At 43.6% G+C, this 26814-nt stretch overlaps 1 protein-coding gene across 1 annotated transcript in view; it reads right to left on the minus strand.

The window, feature by feature from the left end:
• Nucleotides 1-26814, minus strand: part of ADAM11 (ADAM metallopeptidase domain 11) — a 381539-nt gene that overhangs the window by 164147 nt on the left and 190578 nt on the right. The window contains exon 13 of the mRNA XM_078645153.1: nucleotides 2892-2982. Coding sequence (XP_078501279.1) covers nucleotides 2892-2982 — 91 coding nt within the window. The remainder of the gene's footprint in view (nucleotides 1-2891; nucleotides 2983-26814) is intronic.

Here is a 26814-nt window from a genome sequence, read left to right on the forward strand (position 1 = left end):
CATCGCTTTTAAGATATTTACTTATCGAAATAAAGCTTTTACAAATGAGAATATATATATGTATATGTATATATGAAGAGAAGTGGGTTCATCAACTTCACAAATACCAATTTACGGTTGGATACACATCCGGATGCACCAATCCAGCAGATTACCTGTCTCGTTACCCTCAACCTGACCAACTAAATACCCAAGACCAAATAGGCGGGGCTGACGAGCACTTTGATTGGGTGGGTACATCCAACTTCCCCTTGCAGGGAAACTCACAGATATTGCTGCAGCAACCAAATCTGACCCCTACCTTTAGCATGCATGTGACGTAGCAATATCTTATGTATGCAAGTACTTCCTCCAGTACATCAGTGACCTGGATGATGTCTTGCAGCAGGACATGACAGTGTTGTGGCAGGTGCACAACGAATTCAGTGTCACAGAAAGAGGAATCTTCATGAGGGGACACTGGCTGGTTGTCCCACAACAGTTGAGATGCCAAATGCTAATTCTGATACACACAGGGCAGCAGGGTGTAACCACAACCAAAACTCGACTAAGCAGCAAGGTCTGGTTTACAGAACTGGACTCCTGAGTTGATGAGATTTATTTATTTATTTATTTATTTTAGGAGTTTTGTATGGGAGCGCTTTACAGCAGTTATATTACAGGAATCACAAGACATCAAGTACAGAAATCTGAAATAGACATTGGTGAACATATCAGTTCGGAAATCCCGGCCTGTAGTGCAACATAGAGGCATGGCAGTCCTGTGAGCCTCGCAGAGTGCACAATTCAGGGAGGGCGGGAGCGAGGAGGGGCTAAATGAAGCTGGGAGGAGGTAGATTATGTTGAAAATTGTCACAGTGCTGCAGAGTGTAGGCATGAGTCCTTTAGCGCTAGTTATTAGTCCGGGAAGGCACGGTTGAGGTAGAGGTCTTTTAGGAGTTTTTTGAATTTCAGAAAGGACGGGGTAGTCCTAATGTCTGCTGGGATGGAGTTCCAGATTCTGGGAGCATTTCTGGAGAAAGATCGTGTGGCAGATTTCTGTTTACGTGTCTTCATAGGAATGAGCAGGAGGGAGTTGGAACTCCTGAGGTTCCTAGTCTGGCCTGCCTTTTTGAGTTTGGAGGCCAGGTATTCAGGTTTCCCTGTGTGAAGGGCTTTATGCGTGAGGCATGCAGTTCTCAAGCTGGCACGCAACTCTATTGGGATCCATTTTAGATCTTTGAGTGCGGGTTCTATGTGCTCGTATTTTCTGACTCCAGTGACCATTCTGGCTGCTGCATTTAGTGTTGTTTTGAGGGGGGCTAGGTGGTATTTTGCTGTACCGGTGAGGGTAGCATTTCCGTAGTCGAGTCTGGATAACTCTAGGGATTGGGTGGCTTGTTTGAAGTCGTAGCAAACTGCCACTGGTGCCAGCCACTCTAACCCAGATAGACCGGCGCCAATTGTGACCGAAGACCCTAGCGATGGCCCTTAGCCAGACAGCAGCATCGTCTTCAGCTCCTTGCTGGCTTGAGTACCACATGCCGGTCACCTCTGACACCTATTTGTAGTTCCCAGTGGTGGAGATTGTCCATACCACAAACTTTGCACAAACTAAAAGAGTCATCTCAACAAAATGTGTAAGCTATTTCGGCTCCAGTGTAGCGATTTCTGTGACTAACTTAAAGCCTTAGGCCTAACTCACAGGAAAATAATCCCTCGGTGACCACAGGCCAATGGAGAGGTTGAGAGGTGATGAGGATTCCAAAAAAAACTATCAGGATTGGGCTGGAGCAGCAGGAAGATGTTTAAGATGTAATCAATGCATAACTGGGTGGGTATAGAAGTACCTCACATAGCACCACTACCAGTCGCAGGATGATATCATGTTTGACCGAGCCACCTGGGATGTCACCCCCACCCATATTCATGGACACCAGCACCACTGGACATTCATGTGAGTCACTGAACTCACTATAATGCCAAAGTGAGTGCAGCCAGAGGGTGGCGGGAACCATGCATGCAGGTGGGCGATTGGGTTCTAGTACAGAATCGGCATAAGGAGAAATACAAATTCAGTCTTTCTTTTGAAACATAACCATTCCAAGAGGCAAGCAAGAAAAGGGTCAATGGTAACAGCCCAGAGGGGACTGGTCATGAGATTCGTTTAATTTTTCCGGAAGTGGTACCTTAACACACCCGAGGGTGACATGCTATAAACTGTTGGACATGTGACTCCAGGGAAGAAACAGCTGTTGTCACCTTCAAGTGGCATCCAGTTTGACTGTGTGAGTTAATTATTCAGTTTGAAGAGATTTGGTGAGTAAGCAGTGTAGCGTCAGGAGAGTGGATAACAAAAGTGAAGGATGTCAGTGTGCTTGGACACTGACCGGTGTTCTCCACTATCGTGCTAACCTCATTATTTATGCGCCACCCGTTAAAAAAGAATCACGGATGCTACACCCTTGGAACCCATAAAAAGCATGTTAGGGTGCATCTCTGATTTAGGGCAAGCCTCCAAAGTCTGCACAAAGTCCTAAAAGAAAGAACCTGAGTAACACCCAACTCCAATGTGAATGCAGAAATCATAGTTTATTTGTTGTTAATCGTTCTTTTCTTTTTACCTACTAAGCTGTATTAAATGGCACCAACATGTCTAAATAAAAAATGTCTATTGCCTAAACCGATTGGATTAAATGTAACATTTTAAAGTGAATTACCTGATCTCATAAATATGTACAAGACTGCAATGCGTGAAGTAGCATGATTCGGACTCACCAAAAACAGTGAAATAAATTAAACAGAAAATAAACAAAATAAAATTAATAAATTAACGGCAAGAGTCTACTTATCTCTTTACAGCATCCCTGTGGTAAAGGCAAGGTTATATTAAAAAGTTTGTTTCAGCTTACCTGCAGCACCACGCTGCTTATTCCACACCATTCCAATGTTCTGGCCAAGGGTCTGTGCCAAGGTTATAGCCATGGCGCCAATGTTACCATACTGCAAGAATAAAAAGAACAAGTTGGTTATCTTCAACAACATTTTCTCTGATAGAAAGTTCAATAAATGAGCCACCTGCATCAGTGCCTAATTTTCCATGCTCTACTGAGACAAAATGAAAACTAAACAAAGTCGACAACTCAAACAATGGCCAAACAAACATTACTGGAGAATTGAGAGACCCTCACAGGAGGAAGAAGTGAGGTTGGTGAGCAATCCGAAGTAAAACTTGTATCAAACTAGGGCTACTATTCTTCAAAAGAACATACCATCTAACTGATTGCTCATCTTAAAAGATTTCTCCAGTGGGTGGGTTTGCACGAGGACCGAGTCTTACCCGTCCTGCAATACTGAGTTTCACTCTTTTGCATCACAACAAAACCAGAAATGTAGGAACAGGAGGCCAACTTCCTGCATGACAGCTTTGCAGAAAGACATAGAACAAAAAGGTGGCAAAATCGCTATTCTGCCTATAACCAAGATGAGCTATTAAAGCTTCTTTTTCTCTGCATTACATTTTAATACCGAGCATTGCTTAATGAAATGTGATCAGCTTTACCAGGGCCTTGCCTTTTTTTGCCAAAGTAGCCGATAAACAGTTGTTCAACACATTGTTCCTCAGTTCTGTCCACATCCGAACCCAATTGGGGTTTAAGCTAAAGAAACATTCTACCATGTTACACAGATGAAATGATGGCAAAGCTTTTTGTGTGAGATGGAATTTTAAAACAGTTCTTAATTCTACATTCTTCAGGAGAAAGGTCTTGTATGAAAGCGTTGCCAAAGGTCCTTCTAATTCTCCAAATGCTATAGCCAATATAACAACAAACACATACCTTCTCGAATGTTAAGAATGTAGGGAGTCAATAGTAAAAATCTCTTTAAGGAGGAATGTAAGCAGTTGAGATCTCACATGCACATCGCAAGTGGAACTAGATGGAGCAAACTTACTTTAACAAAATCAGACTACCATTATTAGGATGAAACAAGACCTTTACTTCAAAGTTTATACTGCAGAGATGGATGCCCAATCGTCCTTAATAGTTTCTTTATTTAGACCTTTACATGCTTTGAAAAGTAAAAACTAGAAGATGGAGCAAATGTCTATTGTCTATTCGGCTATCTATTTCTTTTACCTGAAAGCATTGGTTTGGGAAGAATATTCTTGCAGAAAGCACCACATCCATTATCTAAGTAAGAAAAGAGTATGTTTCTGTAATATTTCTTTCAATCTCCAAGCACCATGATTTTGATTCAGTGTTAGAATTGCAGATTTGCTCCTTGTTTTGATAACAGAAAATACCTGAGGTAGGGGTCTAAGAGCTCTGCCACCAATAGTACAACTTCTGCCCAATGAATCTACTTAAAGCTTAATGGTGATAACATCGAAGTTCTTGTTCTAAATAATGATGCTAATATCTCGAGCTGTGCTTGGTAGCCGTCAGAGCTTTGTCCCATTCTAATTCCTTCCTTCTCAGCTTGCAACCCCTGTGTTCTTTACGAATGGTTGAATGAAAGGCCATTTGTTGATGGCACAGCTGCTTCTGGTAAGCGTCCCGGCAATGTGATAACCGGACAGACTGATTTGACTTGAAATTAGTTTTCGCTAAAAAGGAATGTTTTCAGATTGGCCTTATAAGCTGCTTCTGAATCAGTCCTGTATAGCCTTCATGGTAAGGCAATCCATAACTTTGCTGCCCTGCCAGTAAACGTTCATCCTCTGGCTCAAGCTTTCAAAATCAGATGGATCTGCACCAATCTTTTGCTGGCCGAGCAGAGGGCCCTCTGGGGTTCGTATGCTCTCACTCTTTCCTGTACATACCGAGGGCCTTTTCAGCATCGAGCTCTATGAGTTAATGTTTAGAATTTCATTCTTTGTTAAATCAGAAGCAAGTGCAATTTCTTCAGCCCTTCCATGACAGAATATCTTATAGAAATGCACAGAATGAGACGGGCTGCTGCATTATGAACCAGTTACAACTTATGTAACAGACCCTCAGTCGCTCCAGAATACAACGCACTGGCATAGTCCAGGCTTGGCCGTAATCAGGGTATGGACTATAATTTGTGTGTGTGAACTGGGAGAAATGTAAAGATCTTTCTCAAGGATTTCGAAAGCATAAAGCAGGTCGCCGACGCCATCTGCACTTGAGGTAGACAGGATAGATCCTTTTCAAATTTGATCCCCTGATTTTCTGCTACATCTGCGGCTATGGGAGGGTCCTCCAATCCCTCAGGCCATAATCATCTAATGTCTAGGTGTTCTGGGGCCTCAAATTAAGGCTCTCTGAATTGTAAGAATTTAATTTCTGGGAGCTTATAAGCATCTAACTGGCAACAGCCAAGAGACTGCCCTGAAATTTAACAATTATTAATTCATCAAGGTGATGCAAGGCTAGCATCAATTGTGTCTCATCTGCATATAATACAATACTAAAGCCCCAAAGTTCTGCCAGGAACGTCTTCCACCAAATTAAATCCCAAGCTTTCCTTAAGCCAGGCTCCCATTAAAAACTTCAGATCCCCAGAGTTCCCACTTAAATACGAGAAGAGATCTGGTGTTATGTTATGTTAAACATTTTTAGAGCGCATGGTTGCACCCGATGGAACGTCCCGGCACTAGGATTGCTCTATTGAGGTGCATAAGTGATAAGAAGAATGAGGTGAAGGGTAAAAAAGGAAAAAAGGCCCCAAGCAGAAGGAGTTAGGCTAAGCTAAACAACCATGTTTTAAGTTCCTTCCAGAAGATTTTCTCAATGGGTTCCAGTCTTAAGTAGAGAGGCAAAGTGTTCCACTCTTAGAGGCCTGAAAGCCAAAAGAAGAACCACCCAAACAAGCTATTTTTACGTTAGGCACCGTTGCCAGTGCAGCGTCTGTGGATCCGAGCCGTCAGCTGGGTTGGTAGGATATAATTACTGTAAAGAGATAAGGTGGGCCCTTGCCATTAAAAATCCTATAGCAGAAGCAAATAGCTTTAAAAGAGATTATTTTCCTCACACGCGCCAATGATGATCTTCCAAGGCAGGGCCCAAAAGCACCTTCCTCTGAAGTTTCAGTAGAAGATGTGCCACATCATTCTGCACTCTCTGGAGTTAGTTTAGTCAACCAAGTGAGGTTCCAATGTAACGAATATTACAATATTGCAGTTTGGACACAATGCTTTAGTCCTGGAACTTCGGATCCCGGACCATCAAATGTCAACGATGAGTCTTCCCAACGCTTGTACTAATTTAGTCTAGGCTAATAACAAAAGAAGGATAAGGTGGGAATCGGTCAGGTTAGTTCCGGAGAAATTGGCAGCTTTATACATTTTAATCATCCCTTTTTTTGAGAAGGACGTGGAAGAAGTAAATCGACTTCCTACAAATTGGGATAGGAACGTGGTCGAAATAACCCACGCCGAACTAACGGTGGACCTTAATAATTTTCAACCCTGTTTCTAAGCCCCCTATGAATATGACTCATAAACTTTCCTGGTTTGACAAATCCTGTCGAACGGCCAAGGGTGCTCTTATTGAGGCAATACGGAGTGAGAATAAACCACAAATAAAAAAAAAAAATCATTTGTATAACGTAACTATCAAGCAAGCCAGCAATTAAGTCACTCCCTCTTGGTAAAGCCCCAGGTTTGGATAAGATCCCTGTGGATCTATTATGGAGGAACCAATGATCTGGGGCCCCTACCTTTGGATGGTATTCAATGCTATAGTGCGGGGATGAAAATTCTAGACACATGACTCGGAGCGGAAATATTTCCGATCTATAAAAAGGGCTCTCCCTTACTGCCCACAAACTGTAGGTCAATCAGCCTGATTGATGTCTCTCAGAAGTTGTTCTAGAGAATTTTACTCGATCGTCTACATATGTGGATGGAAGATCATGACATACTGAGTGACTATCAGGCTGGTTTTAGGCAAAATGTATTGACCATTGATCAACTTCTTAGGCTCCAACTCCTTTATTGGAAGACAGTATCAATAGAGGGTGGCAGCCTCTATTTGATATTTGTCGATTTAAAATCAGCCTTTGATATGGTGCCCAGAGCCAAGTTGTGGGCAGTTCTTGGTGAACTGTGAATACCCCCAGACCTACTAGCTATGATCATTCGCCTACAATCTTGGAATTTTGCCCAGGTTAGATTTGGGAAATCAGGGGAACTGACATCACGTTTCCCGGTTGACAGGGGGGCAAGGCAGGGGTGTGTTCTTGCCCATACCCTGTTTTGCTTTATGTCAACGCCCTGGTCTCCCAACGAAACCAGGTCGAGTACAGTGATGCCCCAAAATTAGATCAAAGGAAGGTGCCCGCATTGTTGTTTGCGGACAACACCTTGTTGCTATCTAAGTCCCTAATGGGGATACAGTTAATTTTAGATAGATTTGCCCTATTCTGCGTAAAAAGGGGCCTGGAAATAAATGCAACCAAGACCAAGTTTATGGAGTTTAATCCAGTAAAATCATCCCGCCCCAACCCTACACTTAATGGCATTCCGTTAGAAAAGGTGTCACTCTTTGACTATCTTGGGGTTACTTTCTCTGAGTCTTTTTCCTGGGGACCCCAAATGGAAAAGGCAGTTTTAAGGCTGGTTCAGTTGTCTGGTGATGTAATGAAAGTTGCCAAGTCCTTAAGTACTATGTTCCCTGGCCCTGCCACAGAGATATATAAAGTGCAGGTAAGAAGCGCTGCACTATATGCCACAGAGCTGTGGGGTCATTGTCCTATGAAGGGCCTGACTCTAGCTGAGAATAAGTATATGAGACATTGCTGAATCTTCCGTCAAGCACTCCCCTTGTTCCTCTCCGTCTTGATCTGGGCATTAGACCCATTTCTGAAGAAGCGGGACTGCGCCAATTGACCTTTTGGCGTAGAATTTGGCTGACTCCTGAGCTAGCTTCATTCAGGTCCGAGCTTCGCTCGATCCTGGAGCTGACTGTGATAATGAAATTTCCTTGGCTTGTTTATATTAAAGATCTTTGTGCCAAAATTGGTCATTCTGACCTCTGGTTTAGCCCAGAGGTTTATTGTATGCAGATTTCCCGTCTTGACCTGGTGAAATCCTCTAGACAGTACAGGCTTAGGGTCATGCAGGAAAATAACACACTTGGCCAACTTACAATAGACTTTTTGGAGTTCAAAGACCAATACATGTTTGAACCTTTTATGGATGAAATCCAACCTGCACTGGCGAGGAAGCTATTAATACAATTTAGGCTGGGCACCCTTCCCCCATTTGATTTTACAAAGAATTGGGCAAATCCCACTGTAAATACATGCCCAGCTTGTAATGCCCCCCCACCCCCCCCCCCCCGAGACAGTGAGAAATGTACTATTTTTATGTCCTGGGTACAGATCACTAAGAAAATATTGGCTCGTCCCACTCTGCAAAAATTTGGGGTTCACTCAATGTATTGCTTCCTATCGAATTTTAAGAACTGAAACAAAAACTATTGTAGTATTTGCCGTCTCTTGCTTTCTTCTCTCAATGTGGAAAAGGCGCCAAAACTGCTGAAAAAATAATTGTAATTGTGCAATTAACTTTTTTATATCTCTTTTTAAATGTAATGAGCTGCTGTCAGTCGATGTAACTTGTAAATAACCTTTTTAAAAATTTTATGGAGAACTACTTTTTAATGTATTTTTATATCTGTGATGTGTTATTTTGTGAATTTTATGGTCTTTTACGGCCAAAATAAAGTTTATGAATGGAAATGGAAAGGGATATAACAAGAGCCTGGACAACTGTTTTCCTGGCAGATAGAGAAAGAAGATCGAAGATTTTGGCCATTGTCGTAAGGATGCCAAAGCATTCCCCAGCCACACAAGCTACTTGGCTGTCAAGGGTGAGGTTAGAATCAATCAGAAAACCCAAGTTCTTAACTTTAGGCTTAGGGTCTGGAGTAGGCCAAGTTTGTTGGGCCCCCAGGCTGAGGGTTGTTTTCCAACAATAAGTACCTCCGTTTTATTTGCATTCAGCTTGAGGCAGCTAGTGTTCATCCATTCTGCAAGATCCCTCAGACAGGATCTAAATTGAGGTGCAGCCCCCTCCTTCTCCTGACAGAGAGTGACAATGAGCTGTGTGTCATCAGCATATGATACTGTGGTAACATTGTGTTATTTGACGACATCAGCCAGGGGCGCATATTAAGATTAAACAGTGTAGGGCTTAGTATCGAGCCCTGGGGCACCCCCTGAGATAGGGAAAACACTTCTCAAGCAAATGGCAGCTGTACCACCGAAAGGTTCGGTCCTGAAGGGAAGAGGCCAGCCATGTTAGGGCTAAGCCACTGATAGCGTGGGTTCCAATGAGCTCAAACACCAAGCTATGGGAAATAGTATTGAAAGCTGCACTAAGGTCCAGCATAACTAGAGCAGCCGTTTGGCCTTGGTCAGCACCGAGTCTGAGAGATTCGGAGGCCAGCAATAAGGCAGATTATGTGCTGAACTGAGCTCGAAAACCTGATTGCAATTCATGGAGTATGCCATTAGATTCCATAAAGCTTATCAGTTGGGCATTAATGTGTTTCTCTGCGATTTTTTGCAAAAAAGGGGAGAAGCGAGATGGGCCTGAAGTTTTCTGGAAGAGAGGGATCTAATGAGGGTTTCTGGAGAAGAGCAGGCTTCTCCTTAGTAGGGACTATACCTGTTGTAAAGGAGACGTTGAGCAAGTTAGTCAGCCTAGGTAAAATGGACTCTATTCCCAGGACCAGGATTCTTGGAGGAGCCGGATCAGAGGGAGAGTCAGATTTTATTTTCACAAAAAGTATGCAAAATTCATTCAGGGAGAGAAAATGGCAAGACCCTTGTTAGAAACTGGGGCATCAAACCAGGCCTTTGGGCACTGGAAATTCCTTTAGAGTCTCCAGGAAAGAGTCATAGATTTTTGCAACTTTGTCCGAAAAGAAGCAGGCGATCAGTTGGCAACTTTGTACGGATGGGACTATGTGGGCAGATACACGTTCCAGGAATAATAGGGAGTTAAATTTGGTTACCTTCTCAAGTATAGGCAAGTGAGCATCCAAACAGCCTGTGCACTAGACTGTTCAACCCCAAAAAGAGCATCTGGTGTGGACAGTCTAAGTGAGTAAAAATAGCCGCAATTCACTGAAGTAGAATTATGGCCCGTAGTGCCCAACAAATTCAGCAAAAAAGCAGTTTTTCAATTAAAAGCATACCCTCCCACCAAATTCCCCCACTATTAAAAAATGTAAATTCGAATCCACAACACAGTCTTGACTTAGTTGTGCATCTGCACACTGCAGGCATTAAATGGGCCTGGAAACTGTTGAGTCGTGTCCAAAGAGGCTACACAATAGATTGCTCATGCCCAAATATGGCTCCCCTTCCTGCCGCAAAATCAACAGCAACAATAGTACAGTTGCTTATTCACGATTAGACTCTTCTTTTTGGGGCCACTTCATCAACTGCAACTCCATGTCTGTTCACTTAAACTTGCTTCACTGGCTACCAGTACATAAACATATCTTATGCCTCTGCCGCAGAGCCGTACATAGGCTCAGTCCCACTTATTTGAAGTACAAACTTATATCCTACACTTTGAGCATGGGCTGGGAGTCAATTCTTTTCCTACTTAGCGATAAAATTCTCGAATAAACTTCTTTACTACACTCCACCACTGACCATCTTCTGTTTTGCATAGACTCGGCTTTATTGCAGCTCAAAATCAATTCTGTTTACCCAGCAATCACAGAGAGACCCCTTTTGACCCTCTCTAGCAGGTTTACCCATTTGCCATAGCACCTGAACATCCCTTGGGGGAAAAGTGCGCTTTAGAGATCTAAAAATCTACTGTGTAACCCTCAGCAGAACATAAATGGGAATAAAGCATAATGCAGAGGGACAGGTGCCCTACTACAATAAGAGATCGAGATTGGGATTATTTTGCAGGTACTACACCAGAAGTCACTAAGTTACAATTATGTTCCAATAATATATAAACTGTCCTCTCAGCATTGGGGCATTACAATGCGTTAGCGTTACCCATTCGGTATTTCCCTTTCAGTTCGATTAGGACTTAATTTACACCACTTCTCCATGGTTTTAATGTATTTTGACATTCAGCCTTCCTCAAAACACGGCAACTTAAATGTTTGCCATGGTACATCATTTACCTGTCCTTTGGATTTTACAGACAAAAACAAAATACTATGCGTTTTTATTTATAACACAAGCCGGGTCTGGTGGCTTAGTGGCCTAATGCATCCACTGCAGGGGCCTGTGTTAGACCTCATGGTCACAGGTTCCAATCCCAGCGTGTCCGCTCAGCCTTTCATCCACCTGAAGTCGATAAAATGAGTACCATTGAGTTGGGTAACAATAAACATCAGTTGTTCAGCGCGCTGAGACCCATGGGTGATAAGTGAGCTTTACAAATATATGTGTTATGTTATTAGATATTTTAAATACAGTTTTGCAATTTTCTTTTGTACTTTCTCCTAAAAAATTATTGTCTTCCAGCCATATAAGAGAAATTGTCCCCACTATAATGCAATGGAACTGTCACCTAGGGAGCATATATAATAATGGAACAAGTGATTTGCAACAATCACTGGGACGTCAAATGCATGCTCATGAACTCACCCTTGCTGGGACAGAGAAAAATCACAAGTGCCATAACTTTACTGATGAGATTATAAACATATACCCGTAACACTATGAAAGAGTCGACTATGAATGGAGTATTATTTATTGTTTTGAGTATGTATGTGTTGCTTTGTAACTACATTCTGATTTTGGGTACAGATATTGTGAGGTCGTAAGCATTACATGTGTTGTGTTAGTTATGGTTTGTACGAGTTATGAAACCATAACTTGCAAATGTCAATGTTTTTTGTTTTAATCCGGAATCATAACTGTACTTTAACTGAGTTTTTTTTAAAAATTAATTTCAGACGTTTTTTTAAACATGCGTGTAGGTGTTATAACCAAAGCGAACTGTAACTTCACTTCAACCTTTGTTTTTTTCAGAAATTGTTTTTATCAATTACCACATCCAACATTTTCATGAGGTCAAACCCCACAGCACAGGACCTTTGGCTATGAAACCTAAATGTGCAGGGTTTTTATAAGCCAAAATGCTCTGCATTTAGTGGTACATTATGGATTTGTGATGAAAATAAATAATATTTCAGATAAATAAACAGGGAAGAATGGCACTTGTCAAATTTTTAAAACTATTGGAAGAAAAAATACAGTAAGCATTTAATATTATGTATTTTACATTGGGGGCAATGGTCTTTGATTTTTCAAGACGGAGGAACAAACCGTACTTTTTAAAATCTATCACAGTACGGTGAAAGAATTTCAAAACATAAGTAGAAAGAAAAACTCCAGAAGTTTCACTACTATTGCACTGCATTTAACAAACCAGAATAGACACATAATTTGCATACGAGCTGCTAAAGGCTCCATTTTTCGTTGCATTGTTTTACTTTAGAGAGGTCACGAGGGCATAGAAAAATCTTGGGAAAGGGTTTGAAGCACATGAAGGAAATAATTTTGTTGTAAATTATGTCTAGAGGTCTAGAGGGCTGAACTCTACCGCAGTATCCAGCTGAGTGGTGGGTTCGGTTTTAATGTTAATATCTAATCTGCCTTAATTGTTTTAAGCGCGCCACGCACTCTATTAAAAATTGTATTTTAGCTTTAAGTTCTTTAACTTGTGTGCATACCCTACAACCTCAGCGCTAACGCGGTATCTATAATTAGACCCGCCTGAAGAGTAGCGCTGGGGCTGTAGACGCTCTAGTTCTTTGGCAGCGTCAGCGTCGAGGTCCCCTCCCTCCCTCACTTCATATATCTGGAAGAAAATGACGCTTGACCCGGGTCTAGAGGGCTGAACTCTACCGCAGGATCCGGCTGAGTGGTGGGTTCGGTTTTAATGTTAATATCTGATGAAGCAAAGCTTCGCATATTTTGCGACTTGCTGTATTCATGAACTTCGTCTGTGTGTAACAAGGTAATAAGTGTACGTCTTACTAACGTTTATATTTAGTTTAAGCAAAGTTTATGAAGCTTGCCTATATGTATTCCTAATGCATTTAATCCATGTCCGTAGAGCATGGCCGCCGCTTGTATTTAGTTACTGCGCATGCGTCAGTCACACCCACGTGTCCTGACGTGTCTGCAGGTTTGGAGGGAAATTTATGCGCATGCGTAATACATAGCTTTGCCAGTAACGTGGTACTGCTCGTGCCACTGCTCTTGTGCCTGTTATATGTAGCTAACATTTAGACTGCATAAGTATATTTTATAGTGATAAGTTGAAAGTACAAAACCAAATGATGTGTTTTCATAATGTTATTTTTATGTATTAATTTGTTTTCGCTTGCTTTTCATGTACCGCGGGAAATGGGGGTCTATCTATACCGAAAGCCATCTTGGAGGTCCCTTCTGCGCATGTGCGACTTTTCGGGGACCTGACAACCTTGGCTGATAGAACTTAGCCAGCTGGCAGTGATGGGCAAGATGCTCCTGAGAACTGACCTGCGAACTCGGCTGAGCGGAGTCACATGTCCCTGTTCAGCTACATTGTACAATTGTCATTGTATTTCTTTGCAGTTTCTCATGGGAACCCCAATCTCGCTAGGCGGTACCCAGATATGTAAATGAAGCATCCAAATAGTGTGTTATGATTGGTGTGTTACCCAAATCCTACCTTAGGCCCAATCGAAATTGGGGATTCTGACACTTTGCAACATTTGGGGGGTGGTACCCTGTCCCAAAACAGTATATCTACCCTGGGTTCACCTAGGGAAATTGTCCGACTTGTCTGGTTTAGCTGACCTGTCACTGACCCATCGTACTCAATAGGTGACTGAAGATACAGAGCGCTGCGGAGCACTCTGTCCGAAATTGACCATAGACTAAGGTTCTACTGAACCTTAAAGTGCTGGCGAAGCACTTTGCTGGGAGTTCGCTGACCCAATCGGGGTCTTGATCGATAGCTGCAGAGAGGGTGGAGCGCAGGCGTTGCTTCCAAACTGCGGGTGCGGTCCTGTCCTGAGCGGTCCTGTCCTGAGGGTTTGCTGTCCTGTCCTGAGGGTCCTGTCCTGATTCCTAATCTGAGGGTATCCTGTTCTGTCCTGGGTGTCCATTCTGCACCTGCTGTCCTTTGAGGGGTATCCTTCCTTGAGGGTTTCCTGTCCTTAACTGACCCGTGGCCAGGGTTTGGTTTTCACACCAGTCTAGGTAAATATTGCTCTAAATTCTTTAAACTTGCACCTTTCTATTTTTCTGTCTTTTTACTTTAATAAAGAGACACCTTGCACATGTTGATTTTTTCCATGCTTTGCCGCAAACTATTGAATCATAAAGTCATTTGCATATTTTCATAACGTGTTCTCATGTTACCCTACCTTTTAGAAATCATATTTTGCATTGCAGTTTGTCATTTTCTGATATGGTCTAGAACGGCCTTACTTAAATTCTCCAAAGAGTTTTTGCCTTGAATGCATAGCATCTTTCCCTTGCATCTCATATTTGCATTTAAATGATTACCCTGACTTTATTTCTCTATAGTTATGTACTTTTCGTTATCTTGATTATTGATTGCCTTATTCTTGTAAACTTAATGCTCAACGAAAACGAACTTTAGATAAAGCTTTTAAAACTTCCAGTTGTCCGTGGTCATTTTACAACAGTATTGAATGTCATTTGAATTTGCATTTGCTGCCTTTCCTTTTACAGCTAGGCCCCTGATCTGTTGAGGTCATAGGTACCCGTGTCGGTGGATGGTAAGTCGGGTACACTGAGTGATAACAGTAGGGAACACACACAATTGGTAGCAGCCCGTGAAGTCGCCCTGTCAATGAATAGTGTGAATTGAAAGTATATGGGCCCTGAAGCCGGAAACGGCGGAATCATTGGCTGGGTGACCTCGCGCGCTCTATCAGTTTTTCTGGTAGATCAGAGGATGGTTAGGGACTAGCTAAAGGTTAGGCAGGATTAGTTAGGCTAGTTAAGTCGGTAGCTGCTAGTACATTAATGCTGCTATAAGAGCGGCTGTTCCGAGGGACCCGATCAATCTCTTGTGAATACGCTGCTGAAATCAATGAACTGTTTTTTCATTATTATTCTTGTTCTTATATTGTTATATGTATTAATCCATGCATTTGTAAACCGTCTCGTATTGTGTTGTCCGAACTCCCCGGGGAATTGAAAGGGCAAGTGGTGAATAGAATCCATTGTCCTGAGGTCACAGGCTTAAGGAAAGTTAGGTGCAGGTTAGGATAACCGGGAAGCACTAACTAGGGTTTTTCTGAATACGTGTGTGAATAAATGTCAGTAACGAGATTCATTGGCAAAATTCCCATAGTGGCGTAACCTAGTAAGGGTCACATCGGAAGAGTAGCAGGTTCCTCGGAGCTAGGGTGAAAGCAGAGGGGTCCGCTGGGAAACCTTAGACTCGGATATATCCCGGAGAAGTGGATGAGTTTAGGGGAATAACAGGTTCGCCGATGCTAGAGTGAAGGGTAGGCGGAAGAGATCTACCCGCAGCGCGTGAAAAGTAAATGGAAGTAGTTTACTTGCAGTAAAACAAAGCTATCCTGTCTAGACACTTGAGCACTGTGGCGAATGTGTATTTGTTGTAAAATAACCAAGCACTGAGCACTTTCAAAGGAAAGAAAGTTTCCGTTACCTTGTGAAGGGAGGGAGTCAGCCGCGAAGCGTCTCTGACGTCACTCCGTGCCGCGCTGGGATTGGTAGAAACAGCGGGCGGGTAGCGGGGCTGGAATTGTAAAGGAGGGGTGAAGCGCCGGAGCGTGAGAACGGTCTCACGAAGGGGCCGCGCACCCATTGGCCGAAAATATTTGAACGCGTACACCTCATTGGTCGCACGGAATTGCAAGACGTTCTGATTGGAGGTGACTTTGTAAACAGAGTAAAGCGTAGAAATCGTATGTGGCACTCGTATTGTCCAGAGACTAGACCCGATCCAAGAAACCAAGGGTTTGAAAGGGATCAGTGGAAAGCTAATAGATACGATATTATGTACAGAGCTAAGAGAAAATTGTCCCTTGTAAGCAGGGTAAAGAATTATTTCAAAACAGACAAACCGATTAAGTCTAGAGAGGGCGTTACTATCCCGCCACCGAATACTCCTGCCTCATTCATGATGTTTGATCGAGGGTGCAATACCTGTGTGTGGTTGGAGAATTGGGTAAGGTACACAAAAGATGACGGAGTATTGGCTTTTCCGTTAGACGGTACTTTCAATGGTAGGATTTTATTTAATTTGAGAACCAGAATGAATGAATTGCATCCCAGACCGAGACTAACGCAGTATGAGGCATTAGAGGAATGGGAGATTGAGGCTTTCGAAAGGGAGAAACCCCGAATGGACAAAGGTCTGACCAAGTGGTACCCAAGGCTGAAACAAGAGACCAGGGATAAAAAGATGAAACAGTGGAGACAGCGCATGATTGTTGAAGGTCTGTTTCCCATGATGCCAGCGTGTACCCCTTCAGGGGAAGAGAAAAAGACAGAAAAGTGTAAACATTGGGGAGCTCTTGGGGAGTCAGACGATGAATTATTAGATGACATCTTTGCGAGAAGTCCGCCCCCTTATAATGAGGGAGCCCGACTTTCCAGTACTGGAGGGAATCCCCAGCGTCCATCTATTAAGGAGGAGGACAGATCCCTAAGTAGGGGGGGAGGTGGTCAGGTACTGCCCTATTTTGAGAATCCCGGACCCGCGGAGGTACGAAATATATATCCTGGTATGCCCGTGAGCCCGGAGGAAAAATATTCCCGTGAAAGAGCCTTCTTCCCCAGACCTCTTTATGAGAACGAAGAAAAGCCAGTAGGTTCAGGAGTGCCCTTTTTGCAGCCTCCATATGGGGAAGAGCGCAGGTCATTTGGCACAGGAACTTTGTTCCCAAAACCAAATTACGGTGGAGGACCAAGTGAAACGCATCCTACTGCCCCGAGTTTTACGCCTCACCTGACCCCACAGATAATACCTGACCGAACCTTAGGAAGAGTACTAGATGAAAGGGAACAAGAGGCCCTAGCTAGACAAAGGACAGAAATAATTCAGAAAATCTCCCAGTTAAATACCAGTCCTGAGGCTTTGACTATTCCGGTAACAATCGGACCAGTGGTTCCGTTGTATGGGAATAGTCAAGGAAGTCCGAACCCTCCAGTTATGAACCCAATAATGGCCCCGCCGAGGCAAGAGCCCTTACTGATAGACGATCAGTCCAGTGAGTGCGAGTCCGAAGTGGTGTTCTTGGTTCTACCAAACAAACAGACCGGAAAGGGAGTGCAGAAAAGGCATAATCCTTTTGATGCGAAAGAAATTAAATTAGAATCAGCAACAGGGACTAGGAGTGTTTCTTTGGTAACCCCGGAAGAGATTGAAAATTGGAGTCGTGATTTAGAAAAACAGGCTCCGCAAACGAAACCTTTAAACCTCTATAAGCTGAGGGTAGAAATAGAGGAATTGATGGCAGGAAATGTGGGGTTAGACAGATTAAACACCTATTCTGAAGAAGAATGGCTGTTTATGTGTAAAAGCCTTACCAGAAGTACCAGGGTGCTCCACGAAAAGTTGACAGACACTGCAGCTAGTATGGGGGTAGATATTTCCAGATCCAAGCCATTACAAAAACCTTACAGAGCTGAATTCTCAGACAAGGATTTAGAGAACCTGAATGTGTCAGGGAAGAAGGTGCAGATTAAAGAGTTGCTTGCAGTTTTGCAGAAATGGGGAGACGTGGAAAGGTGGAGAAGCAGGTGGGCAAGAAAGAAAGATGAGGCTCGATCCAGACAAACTACCCCTGAATTCCCTTTGAGAGAAGTAGACAAGCCCGAAACATTATGCCCCATGCGTGAAGTACCAGGTGGGAGGTATGTGCACGTTCCATGGTCCAGACAGGATATTGTGTCCTTTACTAACGATTTTCCGAAACTGCGTGAGAAGCCGGTTGAATGGTACCGGCAAGTGGAAAGGTTCGTAAAGGTGCAAAAATGCCTGTGGAAAGACCTGGATGGGTTTTTCGACATTGTGGTCCCGGTCGATCTATGGACCGAGTGTAAAATAGCCATAGGCTGGCCTAGTGAGGAGTACCCGAGGGACTCTAACACAGGGGAGCCGTCGATTGAAGTGATGAAAAAATACGAGCAAGTAATGCTGCATTTGAAAAATAAGGTGCCTGCAAAGGAAACTGATTGGACCAGGATAGATAGAACAACGCAGGAGAGAGACGAGACAGTGCACTCCTTTTATGAAAGGCTGTTGCAGGTGTTTAAAACATACAGTGGTATAGATAACATCGAGATGAAGGATATGACGCATTTCATTTACAGGTTTGTAAACGGTTTAAGACCCGAAATTTGTCAGTGGATAAAGGATAATAAAATCTGTTGGCATACCAAAAAGATAGACGAGGTCCTGCGGTACGCAAAGTACTGCGAGGACGAGATGGCAGAAAAGAAAAAGGCTCTCAAGGAGAAGGTGATGTGGGCTCAGGTGAAGCTCGCGGAACAGCAGGAAAAGCAGTTGAGTACAATGGTCAAAAATGCTAAGAACGAAGGTTCTGGGGGTGGGGGAGGAAGTAAGCCCCGGCCCAGAATGAGCAGGGAGGAAGCTATGAAGAAATTTCCCTGCCATCAGTGCGGCGAAATTGGACACTGGCGTAACGAGTGTCCTTACTTGCCCGATGATAACCCCAAAACACCTGATTTAACTCCACAGACGCAGAAAGAAAGACCGAGAAAGACTCAACCACAGGTAAAGACAGTGCAGGTGCCCCGCGCACCAAAGCAGGTATACAAGGGAAAACAAGCAGAGGGAGATGAGATAGAAGTCTGGGAAAGCAATGAGAACAGAAATGCAGCAACTTCGCAGTATCTATTAAATGATACCTTCTTTTGTGATGACCAGTACTGACGGGGCCTGAGAGGGGAGGACGAGGAGTGCGTACTTGGCGCCTCCTTGCCGGTAGACCAGTCCGGACCATACATTGAAGGAAGGGTTGACGGAAATGATGTCACCTTTCTGTTGGATACTGGCGCTACCCGTTCTACTGTAAGGACAGTGGACGTTCCAAACCTACCCCTCTCGGGAGAAGCCATCCAAGTAGTGGGTGTATCTAATCAATTGATTAGTACTCCTGTTACCAAGCCCATGGAGATCTCAATTGGAAACTTTAAGGAAATGCATAGATTTGTCGTTTGCGACACCAGTCCAGTGAACTTGCTGTGACGTGATTTGCTGTGCAAAATGAACTGTACCATCTTTTGCACACCAAAGGGTGTTGAAATTCAGACCCCAGATGAAGACGGCATTTATAAAATAATGTTAGTCCGCCCTGACTCGGCAATTAAACGAATGACTATGCAGGATTTACCCAAAGAACTCCAAGAAGCAGTGAAGCCAGAGGTGTGGGACTTTACTGGGAAAGATGTAGGGTTAATGAAAAATGTGGACCCCATACAGATAGCCATCAAGGACAATGCAGTATACCCCAATACTAAACCCTACAGAATGAATGCAGAAGTGAAAGCTGGTGTTACTCTGGAAATACAGAAATTGCTAGAAGGAAACATCATACAGGAAGTAATGAGTAGCCCATGTAACTCACCGATTATGGGCATCAAGAAGCCTAGTGGCAAGTACAGAGTAGTGCAGGATCTACGAAAAGTCAACAAGATAGTAGTCCCCTGCTGCCCTATTGTCCCGAACCCAGCAGTGATTCTGTATCAGATTCCCTGGGATGCTGAGTGGTTCACTGTGATAGACCTGTGTCATGCATTCTTTTCCATTCCTTTGCATCCAGATAGTAAATTTCTTTTCTCATTTGCCTTCAATGGTCACGTGTATTGCTGGAACAGGGTCCCTCAAGGGTACACAGAGAGCCCCTCTATCTTTAATCAGATCTTGAAAAAATGTTTGGAAACTTTGGTCTTACCTGGGAAATCTGTCTTAGTACAATACATAGACGACCTCTTGGTAGCGTCTAAGAGTCATAGAGAAAGGTGTCAGGAAAGTGACATCAGAAAGAGTGAGAATAATACAAAAGATGCAGTTACCCCGTACTCAGAAAGAGATCAGAATGTTCCTGGGTGTGATAGGATACTGCAGGCAGTGGATTCTGGGATTTGCGGTCCTAGCCAGGCCCTTGATAAAAATGACCAAGAGAGGAACACCAGATGTTGTAGAGTGGGATGATGAAAGCTTGACAGCCTTCACGAAACTGCGAGATTGTCTGTGTACAGCCCCTGCATTGGGAATGCCAGACTATTCTAAAGAATTTGCCCTATTCTGTGACACTCGTGATAATTGTGCGTTGTCAGTCCTGACACAAGAACATGGCACAACGAGAAGGCCTGTGGCATATTTCTCTGCCACCCTGGATCCAGTGGCTGCTGGATTACCAGGTTGTCTGAAAGCAATAGCTGCTACCTGCGCAAGTTTAGAGCAGAGTGAGTCCATTGTCATGGGACATCCGGTAACTGTGTATGTCCCACATGGAGTGGTAATTTTACTGACCAGAACAAAGACTCAGTATCTCACCCCTAGTCGGCTGACTAAATACGAGAGGATTCTTGTGGGTGCTGCAAATGTAAACATTGTTAGGTGCAGTATTCTGAACCCAGCCACCTTACTCCCGGACCCAAAGGATATGGAAGGAGGGGTGGATGATGAACATGATTGTATTGAGTTAACAGAATTTAATACCAAGCCACGTCCAGACATTAAAGAAACGCCCTTGCCTGTGCATGATAAGGAATTATTTGTAGATGGTTCATGTCTGAGACATGAACAAGGAGGCCTGAGTGCTGCCTATGCGGTAGTCTCCTTAGACAAAATTGAAGAAGCAGGATATCTATATCACATAAAGTCTGCACAAGTAGCTGAATTGATTGCTATGATAAAAGCTTGCCAAATTGGGAAAAACCTAGGCATAACAGTGTATACTGACAGTCAGTACTGTTATGGGGTTGTGCATGACTTCGGCCAGTTGTGGCTACAGAGGGAGTTCCTGACTTCATCAGGTACCCCTATTCGAAATGGAAAGGTTGTTCAGGACCTTTTAGAGGCAATCCAGTTACCAAAGGAACTGGCAGTGGTAAAATGTGTTGCTCATAAGAAGAGCATGGACAAAGTATCACTGGGAAACGATTATGCTGACCGAGTGGCCCAATGGTGCGCCAGAGATCGGTATATCGTAAATCCAAAACGAGGGGGGCCAGGAACCAGCTGCCAACTTCAGGTGTTTGAAGAAGTGCCTACATGGGATGAAGTGAAAGAGTGGCAGCAGGCAGCACCTTGGCAAGAAAGAGAGAAGTGGAAGGAAGATGGATGTAGACCAAGACGAGTGGATGGTGTTATTCTGGGCCCAACTGGTATGCCTGTGTTACCTAGACACTTACTTAGCACAATGGCGAGATTGATACATGAAGGATCACACATTGGTAGGGACGCCATGATTCTAGTGTTCCAACAGACTTGGTACAGTAAAAAGTTCAAGAAAATAGCAGAGTCCCTCTGCCAGAGGTGCCTGTCATGTCAAAGGATGAACGCAGGAAAGAAAACAATGGTTGAATTGGGGAAAATTGGGAGGTCAGGGGGTCCCTTTGTACGAATACAGATTGACTTCATCACCATGCCCCGGTGTGAAGGGAAGCGATATGTCCTTGTCATGGTCTGTTTATTTTCAAAGTGGGTGGAAGCTTTCCCTACTCCCCAAAATGACGCAATAACAGTAGCTAAGTGTTTACTAAAAGAACTGATACCTAGGTTCGGGGTTCCAGTCACTATTGAATCAGATAGAGGCCGACATTTTCAGAATGAGGTGATCGACGAACTCTGTAAAGCCTTTGGAATCTCACAAAAGCTTCACTGTGCATACCGTCCAGAGGCTTCTGGAATAGTGGAACAAGTAAATGGAACTATCAAAAACAGACTAGCAAAACTGGGTGATGCAACTGGCATGACTTGGGTAAAGGCCCTGCCCCTGGTCCTGATGGGACTCAGAAGTGTTCCTGACCGCAAGACAGGCCTAAGTCCCCATGAAATCATTATGGGAAGAGTGATGAGACAAGCATGGGTGCCAGGAAGCAAACTGTTGAGTATTACTGATGATTTGGTGCTTGAATACTGCAAGAGATTGGGTGACCAAGTGCGTTCTATCTCTCGCCAGATCGGAGAAGACGCCATCCTCAATCCAACGACTCCTCTCCACAAACTGGTCCCGGGGGACTGGGTGAAGATAAAGAAGCATACTCGGAAGAGCTGCCTGGAGCCAAGGTGGGGAGAAAAACGTCAGGTGATTCTGGTTACTACCACAGCAGTCAAGTGTGCAGGGGTTCCGCGTTGGATACACGCCAGCCACACCCAGAAGGTACCACCAGACGAAGTGCCTGAAGCAGAAGGACGTCCCGCAGAGGACTCTGCAGGAGCCAGACCAGAAGTAGCTGACGACGTACAGCCCAGTACCAGTCGAGCTACAGAATCAGCAGACGTTGGCCCAAGAATAGTTGACAACGAACTACCGGGAGCCCAGCCTGCTGAAGGGGTCCAAGAAGCTGAGCCAGAAGTAGCTGAAGACGAGCTGCCGAGCATATGGCCAGAGGAGTGGATTCCCTTGATTGATCTCACCGAAGACCCCATTCGAACAAGTGAACGACTTTGGGAAGGTAGAGAGTGGACTAGAGAGGAAAAGCAAGGCACAGGCGAAGAACCTCAGACTCTTGAGATTCACATCAAAACTGAGGAAGGAGAAGGTCAGACAGGGATAGAGCACGTGGTTGATACAGAACAAGTGAATGCTGCAGAGCCGGTGCCCGATACTGAACAAGTAAAGGATACTGAACAAGTGAGGAATACAGAGCAAGTGATTGATACTCCTCCATTGACACCTGATATCGGGAAGGGACAGACTAGACATAGTGTAATAGTTCGAGCAGAAGAAAGTCCAGAGATCGAAGTGCTTGAACAGGATCAGATAGAATTAGAAGAACGTGTTCAGGAAACAGAGTCAGAGACACTTGAAGAGCAAACACACAATTTACCTGAACAAGGCCAGATTAGTACCCAGGCAGAAGAAACAGATGCTAGCCCTGGAATTAGTCAGATAGAGGAAGAAGAAACTGAGACAGAATTGCCAACAGTGAATGAGCACAAAAGGGCAAGAGAAGGAAACGAGGTTCAAGTACCAACCAAAAGACTTAAGAAAAGAAAGCATCTTGAGCCTAGATACATAAAGAAATTGAGACTGAGAATAAAAACAGTAGAAGAAAAACGTGCAGAAGAAAGGAGAAGTGCTCGCATAGCAGAACAACCAGAAAACACTTCCAAAAGAAGGAGTGATCGAATAAAGAGACAAAACAAAAAGTACAAGTCACCTGAATGGACACTTGTGTTAGAAGAACTTGAAGATCTCGATATCACTGACGTAAGCGACGGAGAGCCCGTCCCTGAGTACTCTGACGAAGAAGAAGAAGAGCCACCGTGAATTTGCACAAAGTAAGATACTTGTGTAGAGACACAAAGAGGGGTTGAGAAACTTCTTCTGAAGCCAAAATGTCTGATTCAAACGTGAATGGTAGACCTAGTCGCAGCGGTTGCAAAACTTGCTGCAAGGTATGTGTCTGTAGTATAGTTGTCCTGATATTACTCTGGATAGGACTAACAATTTTCATTCCCTTTGCTGTAAGCAAAGATACTAATATTGTCCCTACTGAAATTGTAAATACTGACAGTGAAGAGCTGACAACACAGAGTGTAGCTAGACATGAGAGAGCACTGAGACAAACAAAACAAGACTTAGAAGCATCAGATGAGGGAGAACTACATTATCATGGAATTAAAAACAGGACACGCTTAAATGTTTTCGCAAACTTATTAATACACTATGTAGAGACTATGGAAATTGAAGATTGCTATGTCTGCATGAAGCTACCTACTTCTGTAGCTGAAGGCGTGACATACCATCACTTGCCGCTGACATACGGAATCTCCTGTAGCATTTTAGCTAGTTTATTTTACAAAAGAGGACCGTTACAGTACTATTACTCTAATAATGACGTGATCTTTTCTGAGCTTCCTATACGTGGGAACTTGAATCCTGTACATACAAAAAGCGACGTAATACGATACATGGGAGACTATTTCCTGACTATTGGTGATATTGACATAGGTGAAGCACACAGAGATAACTTGACTTGTTCTTTGCGTGAGCAGGAAAAGATGTTCCTGAACATGGCAGAGAAAAGGAGAATTAAAATACAAAAGAAAGCAAATGACGAAAGTCAGAAAAGACCAAGGTGGGCAGAGAACATGGAAGGCACCTCAACTGGTGGGGCGGGTCCTGCTCTGTTGCTGGATTTTGAAAAGAAAGGCAAGCTATGTCTTCACCGCGTGAAGACTAGCTATTATAATAACATTTTCATTGGTTCCAGTGAATGCGAACATAATTACAAGGTAATTGGAGGTTGGGGTTTCAAAAATGGGTCAGAGCCTGTGTTTCCTGGAATTTATTATATATGTGGGGACAAGGCTTATTTCAAATTGCCGGATCACTGGTATGGAAGTTGCTATTTTGGCATTGTCTTCCCGAAAATATACCATGTGAATGGAGTTGCTGGAAGCAGTGAAAATACTAATGGCTTAGTGCGTAGTAAAAGAGAAAGCATAGGTGAAATAATGGGTAGTATTTTCAGTGCACTGATACCTGGAGTGGGAGTGGTTCTGAACACTCACAGAATTTGCAAATTGTCCACTATAGTGGATGTGTTGTCAACTGAGACAGCTCATGGATTTCTGCTGGTCAATACCGAAATGGTTGCGATCAGATCAATGGTTTTGCAGAATCGACTTGCTCTTGATACCTTATTGGCGAAAGAGGGCGGAGTCTGCCGGATGTTGAAGGCGCAACATTGTTGCACTTATATTCCGGACAAAAGTGTCCAGCTCAAAAGATATGTGAGAAACATTACTAATTTGGCAAAGGAACTCAGACCACTCGAGGTTGATAGTGCCTGGAAGAGACTGGTAGATGGTCTCTCAAATGTAGGTCATTGGTTTGCTAGTATAGGTAAAGGCTTATTGTTTAAAGTACTGATGCCAATTGGAATTATAGGTCTCATCCTATTTTTCATATTTGTCTGTTGCAAATGCCGTAAACACACCAGAAAGCATGAAGTGAATGCAAGAGGGGTGAAACGAAGTGTGGATGAGTTAGAATTGGAAGAAGTGAATAATCAGATCTATAAAAAGGTGAAGAATTCTCACCCTACCAAAACTGAAAGAGAAAAACTGGAGAAATTGCTGGAAGAGATAGAGTTGTACAAAGTGTGAAAGAAAGTTGGCATCTGGTTCCACTTAATTTTGTGATGATAGTAAATATCATCAAAGAGGGGATTGATGAAGCAAAGCTTCGCATATTTTGCGACTTGCTGTATTCATGAACTTCGTCTGTGTGTAACAAGGTAATAAGTGTACGTCTTACTAACGTTTATATTTAGTTTAAGCAAAGTTTATGAAGCTTGCCTATGTGTATTCCTAATGCATTTAATCCATGTCCGTAGAGCATGGCCGCCGCTTGTATTTAGTTACTGCGCATGCGTCAGTCACACCCACGTGTCCTGACGTGTCTGCAGGTTTGGAGGGAAATTTATGCGCATGCGTAATACATAGCTTTGCCAGTAACGTGGTACTGCTCGTGCCACTGCTCTTGTGCCTGTTATATGTAGCTAACATTTAGACTGCATAAGTATATTTTATAGTGATAAGTTGAAAGTACAAAACCAAATGATGTGTTTTCATAATGTTATTTTTATGTATTAATTTGTTTTCGCTTGCTTTTCATGTACCGCGGGAAATGGGGGTCTATCTATACCGAAAGCCATCTTGGAGGTCCCTTCTGCGCATGTGCGACTTTTCGGGGACTTGACAACCTTGGCTGATGGAACTTAGCCAGCTGGCAGTGATGGGCAAGATGCTCCTGAGAACTGACCTGCGAACTCGGCTGAGCGGAGTCACATGTCCCTGTTCAGCTACATTGCACAATTGTCATTGTATTTCTTTGCAGTTTCTCATGGGAACCCCAATCTCGCTAGGCGGTACCCAGATATGTAAATGAAGCATCCAAATAGTGTGTTATGATTGGTGTGTTACCCAAATCCTACCTTAGGCCCAATCGAAATTGGGGATTCTGACACTTTGCAACATTTGGGGGGTGGTACCCTGTCCCAAAACAGTATATCTACCCTGGGTTCACCTAGGGAAATTGTCCGACTTGTCTGGTTTAGCTGACCTGTCACTGACCCATCGTACTCAATAGGTGACTGAAGATACAGAGCGCTGCGGAGCACTCTGTCCGAAATTGACCATAGACTAAGGTTCTACTGAACCTTAAAGTGCTGGCGAAGCACTTTGCTGGGAGTTCGCTGACCCAATCGGGGTCTTGATCGATAGCTGCAGAGAGGGTGGAGCGCAGGCGTTGCTTCCAAACTGCGGGTGCGGTCCTGTCCTGAGCGGTCCTGTCCTGAGGGTTTGCTGTCCTGTCCTGAGGGTCCTGTCCTGATTCCTAATCTGAGGGTATCCTGTTCTGTCCTGGGTGTCCATTCTGCACCTGCTGTCCTTTGAGGGGTATCCTTCCTTGAGGGTTTCCTGTCCTTAACTGACCCGTGGCCAGGGTTTGGTTTTCACACCAGTCTAGGTAAATATTGCTCTAAATTCTTTAAACTTGCACCTTTCTATTTTTCTGTCTTTTTGCTTTAATAAAGAGACACCTTGCACATGTTGATTTTTTCCATGCTTTGCCGCAAACTATTGAATCATAAAGTCATTTGCATATTTTC

This window comes from Lissotriton helveticus, chromosome 5_1 (genome assembly GCF_964261635.1).
Source record: "Lissotriton helveticus chromosome 5_1, aLisHel1.1, whole genome shotgun sequence".
In the NCBI taxonomy this organism is placed as follows: domain Eukaryota; kingdom Metazoa; phylum Chordata; class Amphibia; order Caudata; family Salamandridae; genus Lissotriton; species Lissotriton helveticus.